The 18,585-nt window shown below is 31.8% G+C and overlaps 1 protein-coding gene across 4 annotated transcripts in view; it reads left to right on the forward strand.

Moving 5' to 3' along the window:
* The window catches only part of LOC114328063 (serine/arginine repetitive matrix protein 1), a 404,720-nt gene that overhangs the window by 337,136 nt on the left and 48,999 nt on the right, over positions 1 to 18,585 (forward strand). For all 4 annotated transcript variants that reach the window (XM_050656312.1, XM_050656313.1, XM_050656311.1 and 1 more), the window contains one exon: positions 8,076 to 8,266. In XM_050656312.1, the coding sequence (XP_050512269.1) occupies positions 8,076 to 8,266 (191 nt within the window). The remainder of the gene's footprint in view (positions 1 to 8,075; positions 8,267 to 18,585) is intronic.

Consider the following 18,585-nt stretch of genomic DNA (forward strand, 5'->3'; position numbering starts at 1 on the left):
AATCGGAGGTTTTTGGGGTCCCTGATGACGAATATCAAACGAGGAGGGTCTCCGAGGCACCTGGTGCTCAGGGCGGGCATCGTTTCCTGGATTTTTGTAAAGATTCATTACAAGCTCGTTACTCGGGGATTTTTGGGGTTGCTGAACACGAATGTTATGTCGGCATTGGTCTCCCTAGGTACCTGGTTACCAGCAGGGAACTTGTATCCTACAGTTTTATGGAAATTCATTACAAATTAAATTCGTCCCAGGCACCAGGTGCCTCGGAGACTGTCGTCAACTCCCTGAGTAAAGAATTTGCCTGGATATTGTATCGAAAATATCCGTAAAAATTCAGACAAGGCCCATTCTGGGCACTAGGTGCCTCGGAGACTATCGCCGTATGGATATTCGTACTTAGCGACACCAAAAACCGTGGAGTGGTAATATTGAACTCATTTTCGTCAGTTATTTTTTAATTACAAATTTATTATTTTTTAATTGATTGATTCGACCGTTACTTGATGGAAGTTTATTTTATCTAACAATAAAACACTGAAAACGTTTGTTTTCTATACTTCCACAAAATTTATTACAACTATGTTTGTGCAGAGTGCCTTTCTCAAGTAATTTAGATTACTATGGGTTTGCCTTTTTAAAGTCCTTAGCTGAAGAGGTTGAGGAGTGGAGAGCTGTTTGTCTCGAGTTGGTCATTCAGAATTATATCTGTATTTTTCAATTTATTAATTTCCATAGATTCTAATAAAGATAGCTTAAGGCCTTTATTTTGAATATGCAGAATTTGAAACTGTTCATTAAAAGAATGATTATGATCTAGAAGGTGAAGTGCGTATGTAGAAGTGTCTGTCTTCTATTGTTGAAAGCCCTATTGTATTCTGCTATCCGTTTGTCAAAGGGTCTGCCAGTTTGACCGATGTAAGTTTTCGGATAGTCATCACAAGTTAGTTTGTAAACACCACTCTGTAGTTGTTTTCTCTTTCGACTCTTATTGTTCTTAATATATTTGCTTAAGTTATTGTTAGTTCTGAAAGCTGGTGTTATTCCTTTCTTTTTTATGTATCTGTCTATTTTTGTTGTTATTTTGCCAGTATATGTGATAAAGCAGAATGTACTGGGTTCTTTCTGTGGTGTTGGATAGACTAATCTCAGGGATTTCTTATGGAGTTTTTGTTTTAAAATTTTGTTAATTGTTTTTTCGTTATAGCCATTGTTTACTGCTATTTGTTTAATGATGTTCAGTTCTATCTCGAAGTTATTTTTTGACATGGGAATTTCTGTCAGTCTATGTATCATGTTATGGTAGGCTGCTAATTTGTGTTGTGTAGGATGGGATGATGAGTTCTCCGTATATCATAAACCTACTGACACAACTATACACAAATCATCATCCCATCCTACACAACACAAATTAGCAGCCTACCATAGCATGATACATAGACTAACAGAAATTCCCATGTCAAAAAATAACTCCGAGATAGAACTGAACTTCATTAAACAAATAGCAGTAAACAATGACTATAACGAACAAACAATTAACAAAATTTTAAACCAAAAACTCCATAAGAAATCCCTGAAATTAGTCTATCCACCACCACAGAAAGAACTCAGTACCTCCTGCTCTATCACATATACTGGTAAGATAACAACAAAAATAGCCAGATACATAAAAAAGAAAGGAATAACACCAGCTTTCAGAACTGACAACAACTTAAGCAAATATATTAAGAACAATAAGAGCCGAAAGAGAAAGCAACTACAGAGTGGTGTTTACAAACTAACTTGTGGTGACTGTCCGAAAACTTACATCGGTCAAACTGGCAGAACCTTTGACAAACGGATAGCAGGACACAAAAGGGCTTTCAACAATAGATAAACAGACACTTCTACATACGCACTTCACCTTCTAGATCATAATCATTCTTTGAATGAACAGTTTCAAATTCTTCATATTCAAAATAAAGGCCTTAAGCTATCTTTATTAGAATCTATGGAAATTAATAAATTGAAAAATACAAATATAATTCTGAGTGACCAACACGAGACAAACAGCTCCCGACTCCTAAACCTCTTCAGCTAAAGACGTTAAAAAGGCAAACCCATAGTAATCTAATCACTTGAGAAAGGCACTCTGCCGAAACAGTTGTAGTCACATAGTTGTATTAAATTTTGTGGAAGTATAGAAAACAAACGTTTTCAGTGTTTTATTGTTAGATTATTATTTTTTTTCAACACTTCGAAATGCACTTTAAAAATACCTTTCAGGTATTGCCTTTCACCTCTCTCAATGTGATGACTTAATTATAACCTAGCAACTCACGTACCTCACGGGAGTCATATATATGTTGCCCTAAGGCCTTATTCATAGGGATTATATCCATCCTTTGGATTCCATAATTTTTTATTTAACTATGTAAGACATTTAGTCAACTTTTAAAGGGTTTTAAGCTTTGTATTTTTGGGTGCCTCAGCATATTAACTCAGCATATGTGTTAACTGTAAATATGCAAATGAAATTCTTAAACTTAAACATGTTAATTATAACCATAATGTATTTGATAGAAATTGTAGTAGTTATCAAAGACAGTTATTAAAAGCCAAAGAAAGAATAGGGTATAATATCTAGCCATCAAAGACGCCTTCAAATATTACACGCACAAATAAAAAGTGTATAGATAATCTTCTTCTTTCTTGTATTAATGCTGAAAGTTACTATAAACATTGCGATGAAATCAAACTTTATGTTCAGGTATATGACCCACACATTTTATGTTTAACGGAAACTTGTATCACTAGCGATTTTTCAGATTCTGAGCTACAGATCCCTGAATATGTAATGGCACGTTGTGATTCTAGTAGTCGTCATACAGGAGGAGTTCTAATTTATACGAAAGAATACATAAAAGTCAATAATATCAAAACATTTATTATTGACAAGAGTTTGTGGGTTTTGTCTTTGGATGTTGTAATTAATGGATCATATTATGGAATAGTGGGTATTTATAGATCGCCAAGTGGTAGTATAAGTGAATTCATTGACGTATTTTTCAAGTGGATGGATGATTATTATGAATCACATAGTAGTTGTAGTATAGTCATTGCTGGAGATTTCAACATACATTATGATAAAAATTGTCAGGGTAAAAGTAAATTGAAAGAATATATAGAAAATAATGGAATGCAGCAACTTGTAAATGAATATACAAGAATTTTTAAAGATTCAAAATCTATGATTGATCTCGTCATAAGTAATGACTATACGTTAACTGCTCATGTAGAAAAAAATTACATAATATCTGATCACTGTATTGTCCATGTGCTCAATAATAAAGTAACTAAAAGTGAAGTCATTGAAACAAAACAAATTCGTTCTAAAATAATATATGATAATATGGTAAACATGTTGATTGAAAAAGATTGGGCATACTCTTCGGTAAACATCGATGAAGTTACTGATACTTTCGTCAGTAATATCGTAGATGTTTTGAATAGAGTGTCACCAGTTAAAACTGTGGAAGTTAAGAACTTTGGTAATAAATGGTTTGACAACACTTGTAAATTGGCAGTTAAGAATAAAAATATTGCTTATAAAAGATTTTTGTTTACAAACGATTGCATAGATTGGAATAACTATAAAATTGAAAGAAATAACTGTGTTAGAATTTTAAAACAAGTTAAAATTAGATTTTATGAGTCAAATATTGATAGGAATAGGGGTAATTCTAAACAAATGTGGAAACATCTCAAACAGTTAGTAGGAACTAATAAAACTATATCACAATTTCAAAGTCTTGAACATGAAGGTGTAACATATAGTGTAAATTTGGCAAACATATTAAATCAATATTATGTTGATAGTATTAAAGATATTATTGTAAGTTTTGACCAAAATAGTGATATTAATTTAAATTTGCAGACAGTTGTTTCATCTGATGTAAATTTTGAAACTTTTGAGAGCATATCACTAAACCAACTATATGATATAATCAAATTACAATATAAAAAAAATAGTACGGATGAAGTAGGTCTTGATATTATCAAAAATCTATTTCATGTGTTAGGTTATCCTTTATTAAATTTAATTAATATGAGTTTAGAGAAGGGTCTGGTGCCCAAGCAATTTAAAATATCAACTATAGTTCCTGTTCCAAAAGTTCCTAATACTAATAAACTTGATCAATTACGTCCAATAAATATGCTCCCATTTTGTGAAAAAGTTTTAGAAATTGTGGTGTACAATCAGCTGATTAAATTTATTACTTCAAATAATATCCTGTATAATTACCAGTCTGGATTTAGAAATTCTCATTCATGTGAGACCGCATTACAGTTAGTTGTCTCAGATATGAAAAGTATTTTAGATACGACAGGGGTCGGTATATGCGCAGTTTTTATAGATCTCAAAAGAGCATTTGAAACAATAGATCGTCATATACTTCTTTTGAAATTAAAGAAATATGGTTTTAACGGGACAGTTTTTAATTGGCTGGAAAATTATCTGTCAAATAGGTACCAAAGGACTAAATTAAATAGTGAAATGTCAAATCCACAGTTAAATGATATTGGTGTGCCGCAAGGCAGTGTACTTGGACCTCTACTTTTCATATTATACATTAATGATTTGGGAAACGTATTAAGCAAATGTAAAATTCATCTTTTTGCTGATGACACATTAATATATTTTTATGGGGAAGATTTTGTTGATGTAGTGGACACGATGAATCGTGAATTGCATTTATTAACTGAAAGATTTAAGTTAAACAAATTGAAAGTCAATGAGTTAAAATCCAAATACATGTTTATTGGTAATAATACTCTTTTCGGGAAATTCTTAAGTTTGGATGTTCACATTAAATTAAATAATGAAAAAATTGAAATGGTTCAGGAAATAAAGTATTTGGGATTCATATTGGATAGGGAACTAACTTTTAGTAAACATGTTGATTACATTTGCAGAAAGATAGGGAAAAAAATAGGTTTTTTTCGAAGAGTATCACCATTTTTGACATTTCAAACTAAATTAACAATTTATAATTCGTTAATATTACCTCACTTTTTATATTGTTGTTCATTGATTTACACAGGATGTTCTAATTATGACAGGCTTCAAATTCTCCAAAATAAGGCTATGCGAGTAATATTGAGATGCAATCGATATACTCGAATTCAAGATATGCTGAAAACTTTAAATTGGTTAAAAGTTGAACATTTTATGTATGTCCAATCTATGACATTCTTATTTAAGATGGTAAACAATTTATTGCCTGAGTATTTGAACAGTCAGTTGGTCCCGATAGCAAATGTTCATGAGCATAGCACTAGAGCTGCAAATTCAATAAATTTTTATGTTAGAACAACCAACAAGTCCAGTTCAATGAAAAGCTTGTTTCATAAAGGAATTGTACAGTTCAATAATATACCTTATCACATTAAAAATAGCCATAATGCAACTATCTTTAAGAGATTATTAGTCCATTATATTAAAACTAAGACCTAGAAACCAATTGGCAATGTTTGTTGTACTTCCACTGTTTTTATTTTTATTTTATTTTTTCTTTTTTTATTTATATATTGAATGTTTCTGATTAATTTAATTTGACAATGCTTATTTCTTTATTTGTTTAGTCTCATGTTTTTAATTTTTGTAAAATTTTTTTGTAATACTTTATGATAATTATACAGCGCTCCTTGCCTTGACAATTCTTATGTAATTTGTACAGGTGTGGAGTGCAATGTTTCTGTTTTGTGTATTATCTATTATGATAAATAAATAAATATCTATCTAAAAAAAAATATTAAGCTTGTAAAACTGATGATGCTCTTTTTGGAGAACGTTGTAGAAAACGTTTTGTTGTGATATGTATGGCCATTTTAAGGATAAACAAATATACCTTTTCCATACTAAAAAAAATTTTTCATTAAATTTACTTGTAATTAATGGTAGCCAGCTACAGGAAATTCTTCCTTGTGGATTTTTAGAAATACATTTTTCTTGATTAATAATGCATTTTTCATTTCAACATCACTATTTTAAATAATCGATGGATTCGACCGTTACTTGATGGAAGTTCATTTTATCTAACAATAAAACACTGAAAACGTTTGTTTTTTGTACTTTCACGAAATTTATTATAACTATGTGACTACAGCTGTTTCGGCAGAGTGCCTTTCTCAAGTGATTTAGTTTACTATGTGTTTGTCTTTTTAAAGTCTTTAACTGAAGAGGTTGAGAAGTGGTGAGCTGTTTGTCTCGAGTTGGTCATTCAGAATTATATCTGTATTTTTCAATTTATTAATTTCCATAGATTCTAATAAAGATAGCTAAAGTCCTTTATTTTGAATATGCAGAATTTAAAACTCTTCATTAAAAAAATGATTATGATCTAGAAGGTGAAGTGCGTATGTAGAAGTGTCTGTTTTTCTATTGTTGAAAGCTCTTTTATGTTCTGCTATCCGTTTGTCAAGGGTTCTACCAGTTTGACCGATGTAAGTTTTCGGACAGTCACCACAAGTTAGTTTGTAAACACCACTCTGTAGTTGCTTTCTCTTTCGGCTCTTATTGTTTTTAATATATTTGTTTAAGTTGTTGTTAGTTCTGAAAGCTGGTGTTATTCCTTTCTTTTTTATGTAAATGGCTATTTTTGTATATGTGATACACAGTATATGTGATAGAGCAGAAGGTACTAAGTTCTTTCTGTGGTGGTGGATAGACTAATTTCAGGGTTCTCTTATGGAGTTTTTGGTTTAAAATTTTGTTAATTGTATGTTCGTTATAGCCGTTGTTTACTGCTATTTGCTTAATGATGTTCAGTTCTATCTCGAAGTTATTTTTTGACATGGGAATTTCTTGTCAGTCTATGTATCATGCTATGGTGGGCTGCTAATTTGTGTTGTGTAGGATGGGATGATGAATTGTGTATAGTTGTGTCAGTATGGGTAGCTTTATGATATACGGAGAACTCATGTTTGTTGTGTAGTCTGGTAATTGTTACATCTAGAAAGTTTATGAACTTATTCTGTTCGATTTCTATTATAAACTCAATATTACTATGAAGTGAATTAATGTATGATAGAAATTGGTCAAGTTGCTCGTTAGTTCCTGTAAAACATACTAGTATATCATCCACGTATATCCACCAATATAAGAGCTGTTTAAATACGGGATGTTTAGAAATTGTTGTTTCAAGCTTGTTCATAAATATATCTGATAGCAATGGGCTTAGTAGAGGATTACCCATAATAAGTCCTGCACTGTTGTTTGTGTATATTTGATTATTGAATTCAAAATAGTCTTGTTTTATGCAAATTTCAAGAAAGTGTAAAATTTCAGATGCAATAATCGGATTTGTACTATTATGGTCTATATGGTATTTTGTGGAAGTATAGAAAACAAACGTTTTCAGTGCTTTATTGTTAGATCACTATTTTAGTTCACAAAATTTCCTAACGCTCTTACAAATTGCAACAAATTGCTTTTCAACAAATTTCATTGAGATCCAACTGCAAAAAATTGGGAGGTTTTGGGTTTTTTATCGCTTTATTGCTTCGCCTAGATACAGAATTTAAAATGATGGTCTCATCATGTATGTACCTAATGGGGTTAGGGGACAACGAGTAGTGAATTTAAAAAAAAATTAAAAACGTTTATGTATGTTGTTAGTTAAACTTAACTAAACGGGTTAAGGTCTAAAGCTAAGTTCTTCAGGTAGCGCAAGCGCCTCTAATATGACAACGACCGTTTATTTAGCTGGAACCAACGGCTTTACGTGCCCTCCGAAGCACAATGGGGGGTCAGTCAAATTAGAAATAGAAAAATTTCTTGGTGTCAGTGCCGGGAGTTGAACCTGGGCCTTCCAGCTTGTTAAGCTAGTAACATAACCGCTTAACTACAACCGCCAAAATATATACTTTGTTTCACGTTAAGAAACACCTTACGCAAAAAGTAAAGTAATGAAGGAAAAACTAACATTATTAAAATCATAAAATGCATTGTTAATTTATGGCTTTATTTAAATTATGATAAGTACATAAAACTAAATTGAAATACAACTCTAATTATAATATTATCTTTGTTCCAGGTACGATAACGAATATCGAAATACGAGACGAGAAGATGAACGAATCCAGAGACTCGCACACGTCGAAGAACCCCCTCCAGACTATTCACCTCCTAGTCCGCCGCAAATGCCCAACGGAAAAAGACATTCGCAAAAAACTAGGTTTGCCGTTGAATCACCACCGAAACCTCCAAAGTCTGGAAATATTATAGGTAAGTTTTGAAACGGATATATAATTTATCATATTTACTTATTGATGGACTACAAGTATACAATACCGATTTAGGGTAATAGACCTGGATCCCGCGTAAGAAAAAAAAGTTTATTAATAGCAAGCTGAAAATTTGTTAATAGCTTAACGGTCTCTAGTCGGACAAACTTTGATGCACGGGAACACTGGAACAGGGGAAGTTTTAATTGTGGAGCATGATAAACGTGTCGTCCTGACAAGTTTATGATTATGAAAAATAGCAAGTTGTTTTTAAGTTTATTCAATAGCCAACGTTATATAATATATGAAAAAATGTTGTCCGACAAAAATGTTGGGCATTTTAACGAGTCCGACACGTAGAACATGTCACATCACAGGAATTATGTTGGTGATAAATAGCAGTCTGATTTTTGCATGAGAGTTTAATGAAAGGTTAAAAAATCAATTGAAAGTTCTGTCCGACAAAATTAATGGAAAGTTTTCGTAGTCCGACGATCTAAACATGAAAGATATAGACAAAAATATTGGTGATAAATAGCAAGCTAATTTTGATTTTTTTATTTACAAATTATATTTTGTAACGCAAAAAGTTATATGTCGGACAAAAAGTTTGGGAAAATCGAAGAAAATAAATAAAAAAACATTTTCTCAGAATGACTTAGTCACATATTGATAAAGCTATTTTAGTTGTATATTATTATTTATATTCACATACTTGCACATGTATATACATACATGCACACTTCAAAAACAGTGAGGTAAGTATCAATGCATGTATATATTGCAAAAAAATTATTTTTTGGATGGAATTTGTTCTAGATATTCTCAAAATGATAATAAAAAAATGTTGTAGACCATATTAAAGCAACGACTTACGGTTTTCTTATTAGGTGCATCAGAAAGTATGGAAAATTTCCTACAAAAACCGTTGTATACATTTTTTTCCGTAACCAAATCTTAACCCTGTAAAACGACGTTGAAAAATGTGAAGAGTGTAAAAATTCGGTACTTATAAGCATATACGTAAGTATGTGTATGTAGAAGGCTGCATTATTTGTCTGTCTGACATTTTGTACTCTGTACAAATTATTATTTGAAAGCACATGGTCTCTGACTTTCTGTTTGCCTCGTGTGTTGGAAATTAAAATTTATATTAACTATGGAGTGTTTTTGTCTTTATTTTTGAGTGTAGTCCTGTCGCCAGGGGGGGTACAACGGCCTCCTTTATTCAGATGGACTTACCCAAGTTTTTTTCGTGTATTTTGACCCGTAGAATACGAATTTTTTGGGTAACAGTTGATCGGGATGTCGATAAGATTGTTATAGACAAAGAACTTGAGGAATTACATAACAGCGATTTCTCGCAAAACAAAACATCTTTTTGTATTTTTTGGGTCATTCTAAGCAAAAAATGTTCTGGCAAGTTTTTTCGTAGGATGCATAGTTTTCGAGATAAGCGCGGTTAAACTTCCAAAAAATCGAGAAATTGCAATTTTTGAACCAGAATAACTTTTGATTAAAAAATAAAATAGCAATTCTGCTTACCGCATTTGAAAGTTTAAGTCAAATTATATCGGTTTTGGTTATTTGCATTGCTAAAAATTAATTTTTTTATTCTTAAACAAAGCTATTAACAGTAATAAACACCTAGTGCGTGAGTGATGTTTTCAATGATTTCTCATTTAAAATCGAACAAGTAGGTAGAGTAGATATAAGTGCAAGCGAGGCAATATCTACGTAGGATATATTAAAACGCATGTATTAGATACGGGAAACACTATGTCTTTATAGCTTTGTTTAACAATAAAAAAATAAATTTTTAGCAATGCAAATAATCAAAACCGATATAATTTGACTTGAACTTTCAAATACGGTAAGCAGAATTGCTATTTTATTTTTAAATCAAAAGTTATTCGGGTTCAAAAATTGGAATTTTTCGATTTTTTTAAATTTTAACAGCGGTTATCTCGAAAACTATGCATCCTACAAAAAAACTTGTAGGAACATTTTTTGCTTAGAATGACACAAAAATACAAAAAACTGTTTTGTTTGGCGAGAAATCGCTGTTATGTAATTCCTCAAGTTCTTTGTTTATAACAATCTTATCGACATCCGGATCAACTGTTACCCAAAAAATTCGTGTTCTACGGGTCAAAATACATAAAAAAAACTTGGGTAAGTCCATCTGAATAAAGAAGGCCGTTGTACCCCCCCTGGCGACAGGACTAGTGTGAACAGTTTAAATTTTAAGCCATCAAATGAAAAAGTGAAACAATTCAACGGAACATTTTTGAGTGATTGTCGAACATTTTACAAAGTTACCTAGTATTTATAAAATTCTACTGGATATCATTCTTCGTGCTATAATGCATTTTGAGTTAAAAAGGGCTTCATTGAAGAAGGGTACCTAAATAAATTATTTATTAAAATTTTATATCGTAATTTTTCTCAAATTTCTACAAATGAAATATATATAATGTAATATGTCACATGGCTAGAAATAATTAGCTGCCAAAATAAATCGATTAGTTTAAATTTGAAGTTACGATTGCAATTTATTATGAATTATTGTCAAAAGTGACATTCTTAAATGGCAATGTATTCATAGACATATTATTAAGGGTAGACAGGGAATACAGAGCAAACAGTCTGTCGGTGGTCTATCTATCTCTTTTAACCAAGCGATCCCGCGCATGTAACAGACAAAGATGTCATAATATTGGTGTTACACCGGTTACACCTCGATGCAAAGAGTGGCCCATACTTTGCCTAATCTACTAGTTAGAATGTATTGCAGTAAGGTAACTAAATGATGTTGAGATAAATCGAAAGATATCGATTGTAATTGATTGTAGGTACTTTTGACATAGAATAATCACCCATTATTAAAATTTCAAAAATAATTTTTTAAATTGTCCGACTATGAAATCTACCCTTTAATTTTTTCCGACAACGGTCATTCTTTGTAAGGAATAATTTACGTAATTAAATTTCGTTTTTGTCGGAAAGCTATTTATCACCAGCCTTTTTGTCTATATCTTACATGTTTAGATCGTCGGACTACGAAAACTTCCCATTAATTTTGTCGGACAGAACTTTCAATTGATTTTTTAACCTTTCATTAAACTCTCATGCAAAAATCAGCAACCAACATAATTCCTGTGATGTGACATGTTCTACGTGTCGGACTCATTAAAATGCCCAACGTTTTTGTCGGACAAACATGTTTTCATATATTATATAACGTTGGTTATTGAATAAACTTAAAAACAACTTGCTATTTTTCACAATCATAAACTTGTCAGGACGACACGTTTATCAAGCTCCACAATTAAAACTTCCCCTGTTCCAGTGTTCCCGTGCATCAAAGTTTGTCCGACTAGACACCGTTAAGCTATTAACAAATTTTCAGCTTGCTATTAATCAACTTTTCTTTCTTATGCGGGATCCAGGTCTATCAGAACAGAACAAGTGGGTCGCAGTGGAGGTGGAGCTCGCGGTAGATGTCGATATCCCTGTAAAACAAACACATTGTAGTGAATGGAAGAGAACAGAGCAGGTAAGTCGAGGAAGAGGTTTAGCGCGATGCCATCCAGGAGGTTTACATCGATGCCTTTGAAAATAAAATGAGTTTGTTTTACATGGATATCTACTGCGCGGCCTACAAGGATGCTTCCCTGTGATTGGTCCGTTCGAAGCCAAGTTGTCATTATCTGCGCTATCTGAGTTGATACTTTTTATATAATCCCTTTTTTGTATTCAGTTTATTTTTGAATATCTAAAGTTATTAAATTCAGTAATTTTTTTAAATATGAAGGAGGATCTGATTATTTACAGCTGAAATTTCATCACTATCATCACTTGATTGACAACATCGCAAAAGCACAGACTTTTTGTCATTCAAATTTCATTAAATTACTTCACTTGATAGTGGTTCTAGCTCGACTGACAGCGCAGGTGACCTCCTTGCTATGTGCTGTCGACATCGACCGCGACTTAACTAGTAGCATCCACCGCGACCTACACCTCCACCTCGACCCACTTGTTTTGTTCTTACCCTTAGGGTAATGGGATTTGCTACTTTGCTCTGTTGTAAGTTGCTATGAACTTCCAATAACTCCGTATGATTTGTGGAAGGTGCATGCCCAAAAGAATCATCATATAAATTTGGACTGCAATCTGAGCAACTTGTAGATGGCATATCAGCATTGACAGCTTTTTGGGCGATTTTCATTTTATTTGACACGGAATTATCAATATATCCTTCCGCTACTGATGTAGACTTCTAACCAGCATGTCGTTTTATGTTAAGGATATCCTCACCTGCGTTAGCCATTAGTATTAATAAAAAGCATTAAAAAATAATCACTAAGACGATCATGCAAGGAATTTTGTATCTTTATTAATAAATAATCATTAAAACAGTCGTGCATAAAAAGTGTATGTATTTCGGGCGTAAACAGCGTTTATGGACCTTACGTATTAATAGTCCTCGCCTATCGGCTCGGGCTCTTACTTACACGTCGCGGTCTATAAACGCCTATTTTACGCCCTTGATACATAAATAACTATTATTATTGTTGTTTGCATGAAAACGCCGCGTTTCGTTGTATGAAAAAAGGAAAGATAGATATTTTATCAGAAATTGGACGAGAAATTAAAAAATGATTGTTAATTCGAAATATGTCAGTGGCATACTATATTTTTCTTTAAAAAATTCAGACCATTACCCGTATGCGCGCCAATGATAATATAAAATCCTTAGTTGTATGTCAAAAAATGAACAATAACTACCTCTTAAAACCCGCCAAATTTTGTTTTCTTCAAAGCCCTGTATCTTAAAAATGGATGGCATTACAAAAAATTTTTATTAAGCAAACTCCATTTATTTTTCAGTTTTATACCTATGTATCTTAGTGACGGTGTTACCTTTTTTGAAACACCCTAAATAAAATTGTATCAAAAAGCGGAAAAAAGTGAAACAATGCGGTTTTTTATTTTTAAAAGTAGGTTTCGCCAATTTTAAAAATCTGAAAAAATTGAGGGTGAAATAGTAGGTGGGTCACGTGACTACCTAGGTGGCTAAAAATTTCAGAAAGTGAGATTCTCTATATGTGCTAAACACTGACCTATATGAAATTCGAATCGAGTTGGGGGCATTTTTCATCATCTTACCCGGCTAGGCCCTTTGTTTCCATAAAAATGACGTTACAGGGTTAAAAAGCCGCAGTTAGAATAGATGGAGAACTGACTCCCTATTTAAGATCAATGTGGGAGTGAGACACGTAGAAGCACTATTAACCATGCTGTTTAACCTAGATATTGAGGCATTCATCAGAAAAAGCAATATAACCGGCCATATACAGGGTGTCATGAGAAGCTGTACATACTCCTACCTCGTATAGAGGCCCCTATGTGGTATAACAAATGACCATTATAAAGGGTCTGCTCCTATTGTTTAATAATATACAGGGCGAGTTTCGCATTTTGACAGAAATTTGTATTCGTCATAATTTTGGAACGGTCAGATCGATGTGTCTCTTATTTTGCTCAATCGTTACACTATCACCACCTAATCAACTGATTTATTAAAACTAGAAAAAAATCAGGTGCGGCTTTAAAAAATTAGTTGGTTTAAGTCTTAGAAAAAATTTCACCCTGTATACGCTTTTTGAAAACTATAATATGAATTTTACAAATTAGACAAATAGGCAATTAAAATGGCTTATTTATTTTTCCCCACACGATTACTTAATTTTTTATAAAAAAAAATCAAATTTGACTATGAATTAAAAGTTTGGTAAAGTGAACCATAGATTTAAAAAAATTAACTTTTATTACAAAAATTAATTCTTTTTGAACAAATATTTAATTTATGTTATCACCCAATCAGCTGATTTATTCACACTAGAAAAAAATCAGACCCGGATGTAAAAAAATAAGTTCGTTTTGGTCTTAGAAAAAATTTCACCCTGTATATGCTTTTTGAAAACTCTAATATGAATTTTACAAATTAGACAAATAGGCAATGAAATGGCATATTTATTTTTTCCCCACACGATTACATAATTTTTTACAAAAAAATCAAATTTCACTATGAATAATTATTAAAAGTTTGGTAAAGTGAACCATAGATTTAAAAAATTAACTGTTATTACAAAAATGAATTTTTTTAACAAATATTTAATTTATGTTACCACCCAATCAACTGATTTATTCAAACTAGAAAAAAATCAGGCCCGGATTTAAAAAATTAGTTCGTTTGGGTCTTAGAAAAAATTTCACCCTGTATACGCTTTTTGAAAACTCTAATATGAATTTTACAAATTATACAAATAGGCAATTAAAATGGCATATTTATTTTTTTCCCACACGATTACTTAATTTTTTATTAAAAAATCAAATTTGTGAAAATCGGAATTTTAACCTAAAATTGAAAAAAAAATGAAATCGCAGTTTAACTCGCTACAACTCTGTTCCATTTTAATATTTTTTTCATAGTCTTCACAATGGTAAGAGATATGTGCTGTAAAAATTTCAGAAAAAAAATATTAAAATGGAACAGAGTTGTAGCGAGTTAAACCGCGAGTTCATTTTTTTTTTCAATTTTAGGTTAAAATTCCGATTTTGACAAATTTGATTTTTTAATAAAAAATTAAGTAATCGTGTAGGGAAAAAAATAAATTTGCCATTTTAATTGCCTATTTGTCTAATTTGTAAAATTCATATTAGAGTTTTCAAAAAGCGTATATAGGGTGAAATTTTTTTAAGACCCAAACAAACTAATTTTTTAATGACGGACCTGATTTTTTTCTAGTTTGAATAAATCAGTTGATTAGGTGGTAATAGTGTAACGACTGACCAAAATAAGAGACACATCGATCTGACCGTTCAAAAATTATAACGAATACAAATTTCTGTCAAAATGCGAGACTCGTCCTGTATATTATTAAACAGTGGGGGCAGACACTTTTTAATGGTCATTTGTTATTCCCCATAGGAGTCTCTATACGAGGTAGGAGTATGTACAGTTCCTCATGACTCACCCTGTATATACAAAAACAGTACAAATCACTGCATATGCAGACGATGTAGCTATCATTAGATCAAACAACGGTTAATGGAAGCGTTCAAGGAATTTGATCCTGAATTACGAAAAAGAGGGCTTATTATAAACGAAACAAAAACGAAGTACGTTAGCGTTAAACGATTATTGACTCGAAATTTCGAGATATCGAAATTATTAGACAAAAGAACCAAAATAACTATCTACACAACATTAATTAGACCCGTAGTAACTTATGGTTGTGAAGTCTGAGTAATGACAAAAAAAGATGAAGCCCTAACTCAGGACATTCGAGAGAAAAATACTGAGAAAAGTATATGACCCGGTGCAAGAGGAAGACGACACATGGAGAATCAGGAGAAACGACGAGGTTAATGAATTGAATGGAAGCTATGATATTGTAAGATTTTTGAAAAGTCAAGGCTGTCATGGCTGGGACATGTCCAGAGTCCAGTTACAAGAATATGCAAAAACGGCAAAAAATATTACAGTGGAATCCTACTGGAAGACGAAAAAACACAAGGATCTACAGACAGAGCGAGTCTCGTAAATTGCACGGCTTCGAGCCACGCTTCACGCAACCGTATTTGCGTACTTGTGTTTTGAGTTGTGTGGTCGTGCTCTGGTCGAGTGGAGTTATAATTTACCAAATTTAAATATAATCGTTTCTACTGATTCATAATATGTATACCATAATATAATATATTAAAGTTTTTAAATATTGCTAATATTATTAAAGTTTTTAACATTGTATTTTAATATACTTTGTTTTATTAATAATAATATTACCTAAGTATTGCACCTTGTTCATAAAAAGTTCAAGATAAATACCGTGGTTTTTTCATATGAAAATGCAAAGCAAAATATACAATTTGCAGAGTATGTAAATGCTTGTTTTTTGATAAAATAATACAAATTGTATGTAGATAGGTGGAGTAGCAAAGCGTTGAGTAGTTATAGCAAAAGTAGCTACGCCATCTGAGACACGATAAGGATGAAATTAGTTTTATATTTTCTTTTCTCATGGAGCATGCATGATGGAAAGTTTTTTAAAATACGTAACAAAGCATGTTGTTTTGTTATCTATGTTGCAAATATGTTGTTTTTGTTTTCAAATTACAAAATATGTTGTTTCCAATACAAGTACCTAATTGTTGTTATTATTTACTGAGCATTTAGAATTTTGACTAACCCTCGATTTTATAATAAAGTTAAAGTGTGTGTTACCTTAAAAAATGCAATTGTTACAGTTAAAGAAAACTTTAAATTTAAAGTCCACTTTAACTTTATTAATATAAAATCGAGCGTAAGAAATTTTATAAACTTTGGAAAATAGCATTTCAAAAAAAGTACTGTAAGTATGCTGTATTTTTTATTTTTTCTCAAAAAATAAAACAAAACTTATTTTAAAACATATATTATATACTGACACATAAAAATAAATTATTTTTGAATTAAAACTTTTGTAGCTAGCATATTGGCTTCTTCTGAGGACGGCTTTTCCAATTTTGAACTTTTCTTTCCCTTTTTAATTTTTTTTGTTGGAAAAAATTTCCTTTGGGTTATAATTTTTTTATTGGAGGGTATTCTGGATGTGGATGGAAAACCCAAATTGATATCCTTTTGATTTCTTATAGCATCTATGGTGGGTTTTATCGGGACTACAATTTTTTGTACAGCCTTTAATTCTTCGAAAGAAACTAAATCATTTATTTGCCCTGTTAGCTGTAAAATTAATTTTTCCTTAGCTTCTTTCAGAGAACTTTCCTCATCTCTTATTTTGATAACCGCACCTATTAAAGCCCTTTTCTCGTCATCGCATTCAATCACCAGGTTGTCAGCATCACCTAAATAAAAGTAATATAGGTATATCAGGTAAATAATTTATTTCGTTTATAAATAAGTTCTACACAGCCTGAAATAGAGGAAAAATTAAATCATTATTAAAACACCATCAAAATGATATCTTATATATATCGAACTGTCTAATATTACTGCCACCCATTATATTTATATTTATCAATATAATATATAGATCTAACATAACTACCAAAGGAAAAGATTTAAAAGTTTTTCATATAGACCAAGCCGCCCAAGCTAGGAAAGTTACCTGCATTAAAGGTTACATACTTTTTGTATCGGAAACTTCAGATAACTGCTGTAGGCACCTATACCTGATTAAAAAAAAAAATAAACAGAAACTGTATTTCGGTTATTATCAACTTTAGTACTAAGGTAAGTTAGCTTAAATCGACCTATTTTAAGCTCAGAAATCTACGGTTAAGCTATGGCCCATTCTTTACCAAACACCCTGTATAAAATATTATATTACCTGGATGTTTTCTTTTTACATGTGCCGTCAAGTTAGAAGATTTCGAAAAGTTTATGTTACACTTAGTACAACGATTCATTTTCTGCTTACAACAAAAAGAACACTTTGAAAATAAAACAAAAGTTTAAATTATAAACACAACACTAAATAAATAATTTCTCACAACGGTCAAAAACAACACTTAAAAGTTTTAGAATTTCACACCACAGAATCAAGTTACTCAAATTTTCTAACACCCTACCTGACACAGTGTCTCAAGTACGATTGCGCGAAGCCGTGCAATTTACGAGACGCGCTCGGTCTGTAGATCCAAGTCGAAAAAACGGAAGGCCCAGAACCAGATTGTTGGATGACGTGGAAGACAATCTGAAAACTGTGATTGTAAGCTAATGAAGGATAAGGGCATAAGAGATATCTGAACGGAGGGACATAGCCAGACAGACAGAGATTCATTCAGGGTTATGATGTCAAAAGAAAAAGAAGAAGTATTATTGATTTAAATTTTGTCAGCTTATTCGAAAAAAAATCTTTATCGCTAGTTTTTATTATTATAAATATGCTTAAGAGTAATAACTAGGGAGCGGATTTTATGCTAAATGCATATTGCATGCATATTTCGCATATTTGAGAACTTTACTAAATTTTGCATATTTTTAAAGAAACATGCATATTTTGTGCATATTTAAAAACATTTAAGTCCAAAAAAAATTAAATTTTTTAATTCGACACAAAATATTTCCCCGCACAAGCTGTTGTATTGAAGCGTTTTACATGTCTGCTCATTATGGGGACAAGGAAAGAACTAACTATAAAAATACTGGGGGGTCAGAATGGGGCTAATGAAGAAGAAGCAGACACATAAAGCCTCGTTGCAGGACGGCAGCTCATTTGTTGTGCGGGAGCTAGGTCGTAGATTCGTTAG

The sequence above is a fragment of the Diabrotica virgifera genome, chromosome 7 (assembly GCF_917563875.1).
Source record: "Diabrotica virgifera virgifera chromosome 7, PGI_DIABVI_V3a".
Lineage (NCBI taxonomy): Eukaryota > Metazoa > Arthropoda > Insecta > Coleoptera > Chrysomelidae > Diabrotica > Diabrotica virgifera.